This window comes from Cricetulus griseus, chromosome 9, assembly GCF_003668045.3.
Source record: "Cricetulus griseus strain 17A/GY chromosome 9, alternate assembly CriGri-PICRH-1.0, whole genome shotgun sequence".
In the NCBI taxonomy this organism is placed as follows: Eukaryota; Metazoa; Chordata; class Mammalia; order Rodentia; family Cricetidae; genus Cricetulus; species Cricetulus griseus.
Window position 1 is genome coordinate 10908084 of NC_048602.1, and position 14656 is coordinate 10922739.

A 14656-nucleotide genomic window follows, 5' to 3' on the forward strand; every position below is an offset into this window, starting at 1 on the left:
TGCAGGGGACCCAGCATCTCATACAGATATATATATATATGCAGAACAACAATGTACATAAAATTTTTGCCGGGCTGTTGGTGGTGCACGCCTTTGATCCCAGCACTCGGGAGGCAGAGGCAGGTGAATCTCTGTGAGTTTGAGACCAACATGGTCTACGAGAGCTAGTTCCGAACACAGAGAAACCCTGTCTCAAAAAAACAAAAAAAAAAATTTTTCTTCAAGATTTTTTTTTTTTTTGCTTTTTTTTCTGCCCCCCCCCAGCTGAGGATTGAACCCAGGGTCTTGTGTTTGCTAGGCAAGTGCTCAACCACTGAGCTAAATCCCCAAGATTGTTTTTTGTTTGTTTATTTGTAAGGTAGAGAATGATAGAGGAAGACACCTCCCCTCTCCTCCATACACATGCTTGCAGGAAGACTTTACACACACCCACACATAAAAAATTCATAAATAAACTATTTCAGTTTCTGTGGCGTGGCACTATACTTGCAGAGACATGAACAAACGTCTACTCTCTCTAGATAGGAACTGATGACAGTTCAAAATAAGAATGTCACTAAGGTCCTACTTGGTGAACCGATGAGTTTATTGGGGTTACTTACTTACAGGGGAGTATGGGTGAGGGCTTACTTGGAGAAGCATTGGTCACTCAGGGAGATGCAAAGCACAAAGCCTGCCCCTGCATGATGACAGTTTATGAAGGTGGAACCCCTGGAGCTCTCTTCATAGCTCACAGGCAGCAACACAGATCAGAGACTTCTATTCTCCTCAGCAGTTCTCACTGTTCATATAATGTTGGTGTCCTAGTTAGGATTTACTGTCAACTTGACACAATCTGGAGTCCACTGCATAGAAGGAACCTCAATTGAATAATTGCCTCCTTCAGATTGGCCTGTGGTTATGTCTGCAAGAGATTGTCTTGATCGATGTAGGTCCATCATTGGGCAGGTGATCCTGGACTATATAAGAAAACTACCTGAGCATGAGCAAAGAGCTAGCAAGCAGGTAGTGTTCCTCCATGATTCCTGTATTCAAGTTCCTGATAATGGGTCATGATCTGGAAGTGTGAGCCAACTAAACTCTCTTCCCCTCTCTAAATTGCTTTCAGCCAGAGTGCTTTATCACAGCAGCAGAAAGAAGATTAGAACACTTGGGGAAGAAGGGACCTGTGTGTGTGCTCAGTTTCAGGAACATCCTGAACAACTTGTGAGTTGTTTACTCCCTGACTTTTTTTTTTCCTTTTGGTTTTTCAAGACAGGGTTTCTCTGTGGCTTTGGAGCCTGTCCTGGAACTAGCTCTTGTAGACCAGGCTGGTCTTGAACTCACAGAGATCCGCCTGCCTCTGCTACTCCCTGACTCTTAAGGTTTACCTCTCATTTCAGTTTAGAGAAATGTTTACACAACAATCTGGACAAGAGAAAGTTTATAATAAAAAACAACCAGTGTTGCTTATTCAACATCAAGAGATTTTTTTATGCGTAGTTGCACAGAAATACATTTAGAAGCTGTCATGGAATTTCGCCTTCATTTTTTTTAAGACCAAAGAATTTAAATGGAAACTTTCAAAATGTGTCTTATTAAAAAAATGGAGAAAGGCCCTTCTGAAAAGGCTCCCTGGCCCCAGTAAATTAACAGAAATTCTTTGAACTTTTCAGACAGGTGTTACACATTATGCAAGGAGGTTTGGGGTTGACACTCAGTACAAGGACATCTGCCTGAACCCCCAGGGAGGAGGGATCGTGTTGGAAGCATGTCTGAGTACTGGGTATCTGCCTAGAATCCCTGGTGAGGAACTGAGAATGTGGTTCCATTGTTATAGTACTTGCCTATATGAAACCCTGGGGCTGATCCTTAGCACCGCATGAATCACGTATGATGGTGCAGGACTATATAATTCCGTTGCCCAAGAGATGCTAAAGGTCATCCTTAGCCACATATCAACTTCAAAGCCAGCCTGAGCTTTAGGAGACCCTATCATAAAATAAATTTTAAAAAAATTTAAAAAAAAGATAACCAAGACCAAAACCAAGCTCTAGGGATTTGTGGAGGAGTGTGTGTGGAGAGTATTCCATAGGTGTTAAAATCCTGCAAAGCTTGGGTAAGGGTGCAATATATGTCACTATATTTTTTTTTAAATAGAATTGCTTAAAGATCCTCAAAAAACAAACTAACAGAAAATGGCATTGGCAACATCAAGGAGGCCACAGACTAGTTGGAAAAATTAGAGTTTAGACAGAGAAAATATAGTGCTTTCTAAGCCGGGAGATGGGAGAAGAGAAAAGACTGGGGAAGTTGGGGCTGGTGGGATGGCTCAGCAGGTAAAGGTGCTTGCAGCCAAGCCTGAAGACCAGAGTTCAATGCTTGGGAGCAACGTGACACCCCCACACACATACACCCTTCCCCCTTCCTGACACAGACGGTAAATAATTACATGTAATAAAAATGTTTAAAGATGGATTAAATCCAGCTCTCATCTTTGGGGAATTTATAGTGTATCTGGGCATTTGTGTTAAGAGCTTGTAAGAAAGGAGGGAGCCCTTGCCCTGGGAGGGATGTGAGGGAGGGAGGGATTCTTGGAGGAGGCACCCAGGGGCAAGACCTTTGCACTTGCTCCGTTTGGAATATTTTCCAAGATTTAAGCATGGATCCTCTCTCCATTATTTAGATTTTTGGCTCAGTCATTACCTTTTTCTCAGGGTGCTAGCTAGCCTGGCTGACCTCGAGCGTGTGTGTGTGTGTGTGTGTGTGTGTGTGTGTGTGTGTGTGTGTGTGTGTAAGCCTAAGGTCAAGGTTGCATATCTTCATCTAATGCTCCCCGGCTGGAACTCACTATGTAAATCAAGATAGCCTAAAACTCACAGAGATCCACCTGCCTCTGCCTCCCAGATGCTGTCATTAAAGGTATCCTCACCATGCCCCATGCTACTCTGTTTCTTGAGACAGGGTCTCTCACTGGTGCTTGTCGACTGGGCTAGACAGGCTGGCCAGAGAACCCCCAGGACCCACCTATTCCCTCGGTGCCCGGGTTATAGGCATGCTGCCGTACCCAGCTGTGTAGGTGCTGGGGCTCCAACACCTACAGGTCCTCTTGTTTTGCACCGCAGCGCCCTCTTTAGGTTCTATGGAACATCTCACCCTTGACATACTCCCTATTCCTTCAACTTTCCTGTCTTCCTCTGCGAAGTGCTCATTCCTGGGTCGGGAGGGGGGAGGGGTGGTGGCAGAAGTTGGTTCCGGCCACTGCCACACCCAGCACCCGTATATCAGGGCTTTGCACAAGCAAGTGCACAATGAAAGTATACTGAATGACGAACAAAAGCTATCACCGAGCCCCTGGACCCGGGCGTGCCTGAAGCTGCACGATTGTGAAATGGCCTAGGAAAGTTCAAATCCCTCTTGGCTACAGCACCACCTCAGATACCGCCTCCTGGCTGGTGGATACCTTGCTCACCATGGTTTCCTCATCCTGCGGATCCCTCAGGGCCCAGTGATATGCCGCCTGGAGTGACTGACAGAGTTGTTTCCTTCCAAAATACAAAAACATTATAGGATTGACAGCACTGTGAGCAAGGGCCAGGCCTGTAACCAGAGGCTCAGCAAACAAGACCCGGGCAAGGAGCAAGGAGAAGGGCGCAGCCACTGTAATGATGACCCTTAGGATGTGGAAAGGTGTCCAGCAGATGAAAAACCCCACCACGACAGCTGTGCCCAGTGCCCAGTGACGTCGGGTCATTTGCCGTTGGAGGACGCCGTGGCAAATGGCCATGAACAACAATGGCCCCAGGAAGCCAAAAAGAAATCGAACGGCGGTGATGGCGGCCTCTGTGGCGAGCGATCCCCTGTAGTCTGTGGCACACACAAGCCTGGAAGGGAAGTGCTCCTGATGCAGCCTATGGTAGACTGCAGAGGGCACCGTGAGCAGCAGGGCCAGCATCCAGGAAGAGACCTGGGACACCCGCACCCCGAGTTTCCGGTGGTCAGAAGTCTTCCAGGAGGGCCTGAAAGCCTGTAGGAAGAGGTCAGCGCTGAGAGCGGTCAGGAGCAGCACACTGGCGTACATACACAGGGTGGTGACCGAAGACAGCAGCCTGCAACCTGCTGCCCCGTATGGCCAGTGACCCTTTTGGGCGATGGGCACAGCCAGGAAGGGCAGAGACACACAGCAAAGCAAGTCAGCTACGGCCAGGTGCAGGAACCAAGAGGCCCCCAGCCTGTGGCGGGACTCTTTCCAAGTCACCCAAGCCACCATCGCGTTGCCTGGCACACCCACCAGGAAGATGGCTGCATACAGCATAAGCAGGGTTATGACGTAGACATCACTAGAGAAGCAATTGCCAGTTGGGCAGTCTACGGGGACATCAGACATGTCGTGGTAAAATTCATAGTCATATTCATAATCGCCTTCATAGCCGGTGGTATAATTCATCATTCTGGCTCCAGACACCTGCAGGAGACAGACAGGAGGGCAAGTCAGTGGGAAAACTTCAAGAGCCTTGGTTGTTCTGGGGCAGGGCTGGCCCAGCAGCTCAGGGACAGGGCCAGCCCAGCGGCTCCCTACTAGAGAGGCCAATACTGTGATGTTAGGGTGCCTGCCCTCCAGGGTACCAGCATTCTGTGATGGTTATTGTCAGCTGGCCACTTGACAGATTCTGGAAGCATCTGGGAGATGGGGTCTATCTTTGTTGTGCTCACTGATGTGGGAAGATCCATGTTAATTGTGGGAGGGACCCGACTGGGATTCTGGACTGTATAAATGGAGAAAGAGGGGCAACATTCCTGACTGCTGGGATAAAAAGGTATGTGCCACCACATCCAGCTGTCGAGTATTTTATCACTGGAAAATGAAACTATTAAGAGAGAAAGAATTATCTCATTAGCATGTGGAGTTTCAGAATATAAGAACAGCAAACTGAGCCTCCAGCAAGTAAGAGAACTAGAATTCCAGAAATGCTGACTCATGTACATCTTGAAATTCTAGTACATAACCCTTTACACACCACAAAGTGCCATGACTAAAGCCAGGGCCTCACAGAGCCAGGTAGTTGCTCTACTACTGAGCCACGCCCCCAGCCCGTCACTGGGGAGACTCCAGGCAGGGCCTCTACCACTGAGCCACACCCCCAGCCCCTCACTGGGGGATTCTAGGCAGGGGCTCCACCACTGAGCCACGCCCCCAGCCCCTCACTGGGGGATTCTAGGCAGGGGCTCTACCACTGAGCCACGCCCCCAGCCCCTCACTGGGGGATTCTAGGCAGGGGCTCTACCACTGAGCCACGCCCCCAGCCCCTCACTGGGGGATTCTAGGCAGGGGCTCTACCACTGAGCCACGCCCCCAGCCCCTCACTGGGGGATTCTAGGCAGGGGCTCTACCACTGAGTCACGCCCCCAGCCCCTCACTGGAGGATTCTAGGCAGGGGCTCTACCACTGAGCCACGCCCCCAGCCCCTCACTGGAGGATTCTAGGCAGGGGCTCTACTACTGAGCTATGGCCCCAGCCCCTCATTGGGGGATTCTAGGCATGGGCTCTAAAATTAAGCTACATTCCATCCTTGTATCTTGGAATTCTAAGATGTCACAATCTTAGAACTCCAGCCTGTCAGGATATTGGATTGCTGGAACCCTAAACAATCCCTTAAAACACCAGAATCCTAGCTCATGCCTATCTTGGAAGGCTAAGGTGCAGTTGTAGAAGCCCATGGCAGATTAGAACATACAGATTCTGAATGCTAATGAGTCACAACACCAAGCTCTTGGAATTCCAAAAATTAAAACTCCAGCAAGAACAAGGCATGGTGAAAAGCCAAAAAAGAAGGAGCAGGAGGGGGAAGAAGAAAGAAGGAAAAAGGAGGAGGAGGAGGAGGAAGAAGAAGAAGAAAAGAAGCCAGGCAGTGGTGGCACACCCCCTTAATTCCAGCACTCAAGAGGAGGCAGAGGAAGAGACAGGCAGATCTCTGTGAGTTCAAGGCCAGTCTGGTCTACAAAGCAAGTTCCAGGACAGCCAGGGTAACACAGAGAAACACTGTCTCATAAAAAAAAAAAAAAAGAGCCAGGTGATGGTGGTGCATTCCTTTAATCCCAGCACTCGGGAGGCAGAGGCAGGAAGATTTCTGTGAGTTTGAGGCCAGCCTGGCCTACAGAGCGAGTTCCAGAGCAGGCTCCAAAGCTACACAGAGAAATCCTGTCTTGAAAAAAACCAAAGTGTGTGTGTGTGTGTGTGTGTGTGTGTGAGAGAGAGAGAGAGAGAGAGAGAGAGAGAGAGAGAGTGAGTGTGTGTGTGTGTGTGAGAGAGAGAGAGAGTGAGTGTGTGTGTGTGTGTGTGTGTGTGTGTGTGTGTGTGTGTGTAACACATCATGGTAGGATGTTTGTGGGCTAAGTGAGTAAATACAGGAACAAATTCTTAAAAATAAAAACAAAATCCCCCTGGAGCAGTTGTTTCAATAGTATTAACATTGGGAATGCAGGAAGAACGGAATGTTACATTCCCCGTGGTTTATTTACTCACAAACGTGGCTCCTGGGCAATTTTGTTCTTTGAAAAGGGTTTTCATGCAGCTCACATGTTCTGGGTAGCCAAGGATGACTATGAGCTCCTGGTCTGTCTGCTTCCATATGAGTGCTTGGATTTCAAGAGTGCACCACCACACCCAGCTCCCGAGCATTTTTGTTGTTATTCTGGGTGTCAGTCCAAGGACTGAGGCACAGTCCAAAATCTGTTTCCTTGCAGCTGATATTCCAATTGGAAAAACCAAGGAGTGTGGACACAAGAGATTTGCTGTATTTCCCAAAGCATAATAGTTGAAAGAGGAAGATATCAAGGCCAGCCTTGGCTGTATAGTTAGAGGCCAGTCTAGGCTTCATGAGACCCTGCCTCAAAAAAAAAAAAAAAAAAAAAAAAATGCTGTATCGAGAAAACAATCCCAGAGAAGGAGGCTGTGGTGGAATTGTACCCAGATGGTAAGGGAAGGTAGCATTTGAGCAGAAACTAAAAGAATTAAGGGACGAGGAGGATCTTGAATAAGATAAAGCATGATGGCTGTGTTCAAAGAGCAGCAAGAAACAACGAAAAGGAAGAAGTGAGAACAAGCCAGGCATGATGACATACACCTGTAGTCTCAGCACTCACCACGTAAGGCAGAAGGATTGTCATGAATTCCAAGCCAGCTTGGCTACACAGTGATTATTGGGCCAGTCAGGGTTTACATAGCAAAAAAACGTTATCTCAGTGGAGCATGGTTAACCCTGCCCTCTTGTAACTGCGGATCTTGGGAGGTGTAGGCAGGAGAATCAGGAGTTCAAAGCCACCCTAGGCTACACACTACCAGAGACACCGTGTCAAAAGGAGGAGGTGCTGGAGAGCCGGCTCCATGATTAAGAGCACTTGTTGCTCTTGTAGAGGCCCCAGGTTCTGTGCCAGCAACCCCATGGTAGCTCAAAAATAGCCATCTATCCCGCTCCTACCCCAAGCCCCATTTTTGACTGTTTTGTTATTGTTGTTTGCTTGGAGGTTTCTTAGATTTATTTAATGTGTATCAATGTTTTCCTGCATACCAACGTTATGTGCATCACATACATGCCTGCTTGGAATCCAGGGAAGTCAAAAGAAGACATTGGATCCCCCGGACAGTTCCAGACAGTTGTGAGCCAACCATGAGGGTGCTGGGAACCAAACCTAGGGCCTGCTCTTAAATACTGCTCCTGCAGGGGGCGCTGGGCAGCTCACAGTTGTCTGTAACTCTAGCTCACAGGGAATCTAATGCCCTTTCCTGGACTCTATGTACTAAGGTACACACACACACACACACACACACACACACACACACACACACACACACACACTTTAAAATTTAAAAATGGTAATGAAAGTACCTGGTCCAACAACAGTAACAGATCTGGCACATCAGAAGACACCATTCACAGAGCATTTTGTGTATATATTCCTGGCATGGCCCCAAACACCTTTCAACATTCTATCTCCTAAGCATTCCATCTTTTGATACATTCCAATTTTGATACAGTCTTGTTAAACAGATTCTACTGTTGACGCAGGCACAGAGTGGGTGAACAACTTACTTAAGACCCAGCTAAACTGGGTGGTGGTGCACGCCTTTAATCCCAGCACTTGGGACGCAGAGGCAGGTGGATCTCTGTGAGTTCGAGGCCAGCCTGGTCTCCAGAGCGAGTGCCAGGATAGGCTCCAAAGCCACACAGAGAAACCCTGTCTCCAAAAACCAAAACAAACAACAACAACAACGACAAAATGAGTCGCTAAAGTAGAAGACAGAACTGAATTATCAAGAGTTCATAAGCCCAAGTCCTGAAATATTGCCACCCCCAGATAGGAAGCTAGGTGGCCACATAGACTTCGTGGCCCTGAACCAACTCCATGACTTTGGATAGCAGTCACGCCTGGCTCCGCCCATATCTTTCTCTGGAACCCACCTCACCAGTTTAGTGGGATCTCAGACTTAATGCATAAGAAACACATACATGACACAGAGCAGACTGGTGAGGACAGGACCTGGGTGGGAGGGGACACTCAACCCTACATCAGAGTGACTGGAACCTGCAGCTTTCTCTCATCTGACTATTATGGGTTGCCTGGCACTGCCCAGAGCCTCGGCCAACACTGTCAAAACAGGAAGGACACAGCGGAAGTTGGGACACTCCCAGCTCTGCCAGGTAGCCAGCTATGAGGCCAAGCCATTTTTCTGAATATTTTTCCATCCTTAAAAGTAAACTGTATCTGGTCTTTAAAACTTCACTTGTCACCCCAGCACTCAGAGGCTGAGGCAGGAGGAATGCCATGATTGTTAAGGTCAGCCCTGTCTCAAAAAATGAAAAGCGAAATCAAATAACCCACCTTAAAGAGCACTGGGAACGCTCAATGTGCTCAATGGATCTGCTATGGAGAAGGTGACTGCCACAGTACTGGTCAGCAGCAAGCATCAGGTGTGTGCCTGAGTGTGGGTGTTGTAACTGCCGTTATCAAGCATATACACAGCCTCTCTTCCCTCCTCTGACCCCACCCTGCACAGCTATTACTGATAACAATCCAGGACAGTTTCTGTACTCAGACACTATCAGCCTGTGATATTCTTGTCTGTAAAAGAGAGATAGGGATGGTTCCCGGCAATCATCCTATCATCCTGTCTCTGTCTCTGTCTTTCTGTGTCTCTGTCTGTCTCTCACTCTCTTGCTCGCTTGCTCACTGGTGCTCTCTCTCTCTCTCTCTCTCTCTCTCTCCCTCTCTCTCTCCCTCTCTCTCTCTGTCTCTCTCTCCCTCTCTCTCTCTCTGTCTCTCTCTCACTCTCTTGCTCGCTTGCTCACTGGTGCTCTCTCTCTCTCTCTCCCTCTCTCTCTCTCTTTCTCTCTCTCCCATTCCCACTTAACTCTTGAGACAGAGCATCTCACTGAAGCTTGGGTTTGCCAACTGGATCAACAGACAGTCCAGGAAGCACAAGAGACTTTCCTCTCTACCCTCTGGCGCTGGAATTACAAATGGACGCTACTGTACCCAGTAACGTTGCTGTCATTTTCTTTTGGTTTGGTTTTTGGTTTGGTTTGTTTTTAGAGACAGGGTTTCTCTGTGTAGCCTCGTTGTCCTGGAACTCACTCTGTACACCACGTTGGTCTTGGACACAGAGCTCCACCTGCCTCTGCCTCCCGAGTGTTGGGATTAAAGGCGTGCGCCACCACCACCGCCTGGCTGCATTATTGTCTTTTACAGTAAATCAGTTATATTTGTTTGATTCTATACACTATACATAAAATAGTATTGCCACTTTTTTTACACGTGTATTTATTTGTGTGTGTGTGCTCTTGTGTGCACACATGCTTGCACAAGCATGCTTGCATGGTACAGCTCACAGTGGAGGTCAGAGGACACTTTGTGGGAGTGGGTACTCTCCTTCCACCATGTGGGGTCCCAGGATCAAATACCAGTCGTCAGACTTGGCAGCAAGTACATTTGCCTACTGAGTCATCTTGCCCCCAAATTGCTACTTTGTTGTTTTGTTTGAGATAGGGCCTTACCGTGTACCACTGGCTGGCCTGGAATTTACTCTGCAGACTCACGGCCTCACAGTCACTGAGATACGCCTACCTCTGCCTCCTATATGCTGGGGTTAAAAGCCTGGTCTACCACACATGACTTGTTTTTAATTTTTATTCATGAATACCTGCGTGTGTCTGTTTAAGTGTATTCCACATGTGTGCAGTTACCTGTGTGGACCAGGAAAGGGAGTCAGATTCCCTAGAGCTGCAGTAACAGGTGGTCATGGGTCACCTGATATGATTGATGGGTGCTGGGAACAGAACCCCAGTCTTCTGAAAGAATGGTACATGCTCTTAACCACTGAGCCATCTCCTCAACCCCAAGTTGTGACTTTTCATCATCAGCCAGGCATAGTGGCTCACACCTTTTAATCTCAGTGCTCTGGAGGCAGAGGCAGGAGGATCTCTGCAAGGTCAAGGCCAGCCTGGTCTACAGAGAAAGTTCCAGGACAGCCAGGAACCCTGTCTTGAAAAAAACCAACATAATAATAATATAAAAAATAATATACAAGCTAATGAGAGGCCGGGCGGTGGTGGCGGACACCTTTAGTTCCAGCACTTGAGAGGCAGAGGCAGGAGGATCTCTGTGAGTTCGAGGCCAGCCTGGTCTACAAGAGCTAGTTCCAGGCTCCAAAGCCACAGAGAAACTCTGTCTCAGAAAAAAAAAATTGAGCCTCAAGGTGGTGGTTGGTGGAGCACACCTTTAATCCCAGGCAGAGGCAGGTGGATCTCTGAGTTGAAAGCCAGCCTGGTCTACAGAACTAATTCCAGGACAGCCTCCAAAGCCACAGAGAAATCCTGTCTCGAAAAAACAAAAACAAAAAACAAAAAAAAAAAAAACCAAGCTGATGCAGAAAGAGAGGTCAGTGGAGGTGGATCTGAGCAAATCTCATATATATATATATATATATATATATATATATATATATATATATATATAATGTCATAATGAAACGTGCTGTTTTTTATACAAAAATGCAATGAAATGAGAAAAACTGGGCTGCATGGATTACATTCCTGAAACCTCAGCATTTAGGAGTGAAAGGGGTAAACTAAACTCAAAGGCTTCACTTCTAGGAATGAAGGGACCAGACCCTCACTCAGCCCCCACTCAGCCCCTGCTCTAGCAGCCATGACAGGCTACAGAAAAGACATGTAGGCCTCTGACACAAGGAAACTCCAGATCCTCTGGTCTCCTGGAGCCTAGGGCCAAAACTGAACACGAAGAAACTCCAGACCCCCACCCCCTAGCCTCCTAGGTACTTGGTTCCTGGGAACTGTTTGGCCACAGAAGAAACTCCAGGGGAGACCAAAACCTCCCCGGTAGACTCCAGGATACAGTTCTGAAAACTATTGGTATCTATGTACAAACAGGCCACCTGCAAGTAACAAGACAAAGCCATAGAAACCACAGAATGTTCCCTCTCAGCACTGACCAATGAGAATAATTGGTACACAGGAATTTGTGCCAAAATATGACTTTGAGAAATTTTCCTGATTGTCCCCAAATGTCAACCAATCAGAAACCAACCTGTACCTACTGATGCAATCCTCTAACTTTTATCTTTAAAACCTAGCAGTAGACAGGAACTTCACACCCTCTGGAGGCTGCTGCATCAGCTTGCTAGACGGAGTCCCTCAGAGGCAGGATGGAGCAATCAATAAATCTGGTGCATTTGCATCCGTGGTCTGTCTCCCTGGTCTCTTTGGGGATCCTATGACTTGGGCACAACAAGGAGACTGAGACAGGAGGATTGCCATGAGTGTGACGTCAGCCTGGTCTACATACCAAATTCCAGGCCATCTTAGGCTGTACCATGAGACCTTGTCTCTGAAAACCAGAAAACAGGGCTGAGGAAGAGACCCAGCTGGAAGAGTGTTTACCAGTACCACACAAACTGGACACGGTGACACATCCCTTTAACCTCAGCACTTGAGTTTGAGGCCAGCTGGGCTACAGGAGTTCCTGTCTCAAGAAAAGAAACAGAGTGAGCTGATGTTCACTGTGCATGTATTAGGTTTCAGAAATGACTGTCCTGACCATCCTAGACATGGGGTTTATAATTATCCCAATTTCCCAGAACTTGGGCTCCACGCATGTGGCCTCCAATGTGTTCCTGGCATCTAGAAAAGTCCTTGGAGTTCATATTGCATTTGGTGAGTGAAAGAATGAGTTAGGAAACTGAAACCTAAAGGAGGTTAAGCTGCCACTTAGGGTCTGAGAGTGATGGCTCGGTGGATAAAGTGCTCATCCGGCAAGCCTGCCAACCTCAGTTCGATTCCTGGCACATGTATGGCAGAAGGATACAACTGAGTTCTGTAGGTTGTCCTCTGGCTTCTCTATACAGGTTGTGGTACGTGCACATGCAATAAATACATATGTGCCATTTAGAAAAGAAAGAAAGAAAGAAAGAGAGAGAGAGAGAGAGAGAGAGAGAGAAAGAAAGAAAGAAAGAAAGAAAGAAAGAAAGAAAGAAAGAAAGAAAGGCATACACTTGAGCTACTACACACACAAACTTTTTTTTTTTCTGAGACAGGTTTTCTCTGTGTAGCCCTGGCTGTCGTGGAACTCACTCTGTAGACCAGGCTGGCCTCGAAGTCAGATCTGCCTGCCTCTGCCCCCAAGTGCTGGGGTGTGCGGCACCACCACCCAGCTACACACAAATAAATTATTAATAAAATAAATATTAAAGAAAATATCTAACAAGCATAAAATACTTTTAAAGAAAAAAAATAATACAAAATGTGGGAGAGTGCCTCTGGGTCGGAAATAGGAATCGGACTGGCACTATTCTTATGCTGGGAAACGGACTTAGGTAATACTCCCATGGAATGTGCTCAGTTTACAAGAAACCCCAGAGTTGCCTAGTGACGACCAACGTGCACACACACACACACACACACACACACACACACACACACCTATGTGCGTATTTGTAAGTTCACCTTTGACCTCAAGTGACCCTTGCTGTCCAATGAAGCAGAAACATGGAATGTGAGGGCTGCTCACTGGACACACTGCCTTTCAGAGGACTAGCCCCAATCTGGGGACCCCTGGGGGACAGTGTATCCTGCACCACAGGGTGTGACTGTACACTTACCTGCTTTATCTTGAACATTCTACTGGGCTGACCTAGCTAGTACCACCTATCTGGGGGCTCTGACGTGTTGTCCCCGAGCCGTGATGACAATGTCTATCTGCAGGGCTGAGGGCGTGGTAGAGTGCGTTTGAGCACGCACAAAGTCCCGGGTTCTATCCCAGCCACTGCATAAACAGGTATGGCAGCTCATGCCTGCAATGCCAGCACTCGGGAGGCAGGGAGGCAGGACAATTTGCCACACACAGCGAGTTTGAGGTCAGCCTGGGTGACACAAGATCTTACTCAGAAAAAATAAAATATCCACCTGGAATTCTGACTCCGAGATTTCAACACAAATGCCTCTAAGAAGCCAAAGTCATAAAACTCCTTTCACCCTCCCCCATGTCTCCCTCCTTACCTTCTTCTCTTCCAACTGGTCCCAAATTGGCCGAATGCCGTTGACAAGCACGTCAGGACACAGCAGCTGCTGGGAGGTCCGGAGTCTCTCTCCACCAGGGACAATTGTCTCAGGGATCCGAACTGACACGTTCCCCGTATCCTATGGGATTCTCGGAGGGCCCCCGTGAAACCTTCTTAACCAGGAAAAGCGGGCGTGGCCTCCTCCCTGCCTCAGGGGAATATTTGTATCTTCCTCCCATGAGTCACAAATTAACCCACAGACGGAAAAGGTCGGGAAAGCCTAAAGTGTGGAGAGCTGGGCAGTGTCTCCACCCTCCGTCTCACCATCACCAGCTTCCTGGAAGCCAAATCTGTGTGGACACTAGGTCTAGAGGGGTGTCTTTGGAACCACCTCCCACCCACTGTCAGCCCTGAAGGGCTCTTAAGGCTCTGCAGTAAATACTAGGTAGCTGCCAGCTGACCCCCTCCTGACCTCCTGCTCTGGTCTCTGCCTCTCCTGTCTGTTAGCCACAGACTCTCAAAGATTTTTCCTTCCTCAAATGTTCTGAAGAGCCAGGGGTTGGTGGCGCACGCCTTTAATCCCAGCATCAGGAGGCAAAGGCAGGTGGATCTCTGTGAGTTTGAGACCAACCTGGTCTACAAGAGCGAGTGCCAGGACAGCCTCCAAAGCCACAGAGAACCCTGTCTCAAAAAACAAAAAACATGTTCTGAAGAAGATAGCCCAGAGTTCAAAACACAACTCAGGTGGCGCACATGCCTTAAATCCCATCGCTCGGGAAGCCGAGGTAAGTGGTTCTCTGAGTTTGAGGCCAGCCTTGTCTACAGAGTGAGTTCCAGAACAGCTGGGGCTGTTGTTACACAGAGAACCCCTGTCTCAAAAAACCAATAAAGAAATAATATAAAACCCTACTCAGAAAGATCAAGAAGCCAAGCCCAGGCCCTGAGGCTTCCATGGAACCTAAAATTGCAAGTCCTGTCCGCAGCTCTCTGAACCTCCCCGTTTTTTTTTTTTGTTGTTTTTTTTTTTTTTTTTTCCACCTGTAAAATGGAAAGACATAGCAAGCATGGGAAAACAAGCTTTGTCATCCCAGCACTCTGGAGGCA

At 47.8% G+C, this 14656-nt stretch overlaps 1 protein-coding gene across 1 annotated transcript; it reads right to left on the reverse strand.

Moving 5' to 3' along the window:
- Positions 1-565: 565 nt before the first annotated feature.
- On the reverse strand, positions 566-13801 carry C5ar2 (complement component 5a receptor 2). The gene is made up of 2 exons (XM_027431049.2): positions 13551-13801; positions 566-4444 (listed from the first exon to the last, which is right to left on the reverse strand). The coding sequence occupies exon 2, from the start codon at positions 4427-4429 to the stop codon at positions 3401-3403; it is 1029 nt and encodes a 342-aa protein (XP_027286850.1). The 5' UTR covers positions 4430-4444; positions 13551-13801; the 3' UTR covers positions 566-3400.
- Positions 13802-14656: the final 855 nt, after the last annotated feature.

What these genes read in the sequence shown, in the direction of transcription:
- C5ar2 (XM_027431049.2), bottom strand. Translation starts at nt 4,429, where the DNA reads ATGATGAATTATACCACCGGCTATGAAGGCGATTATGAATATGACTAT.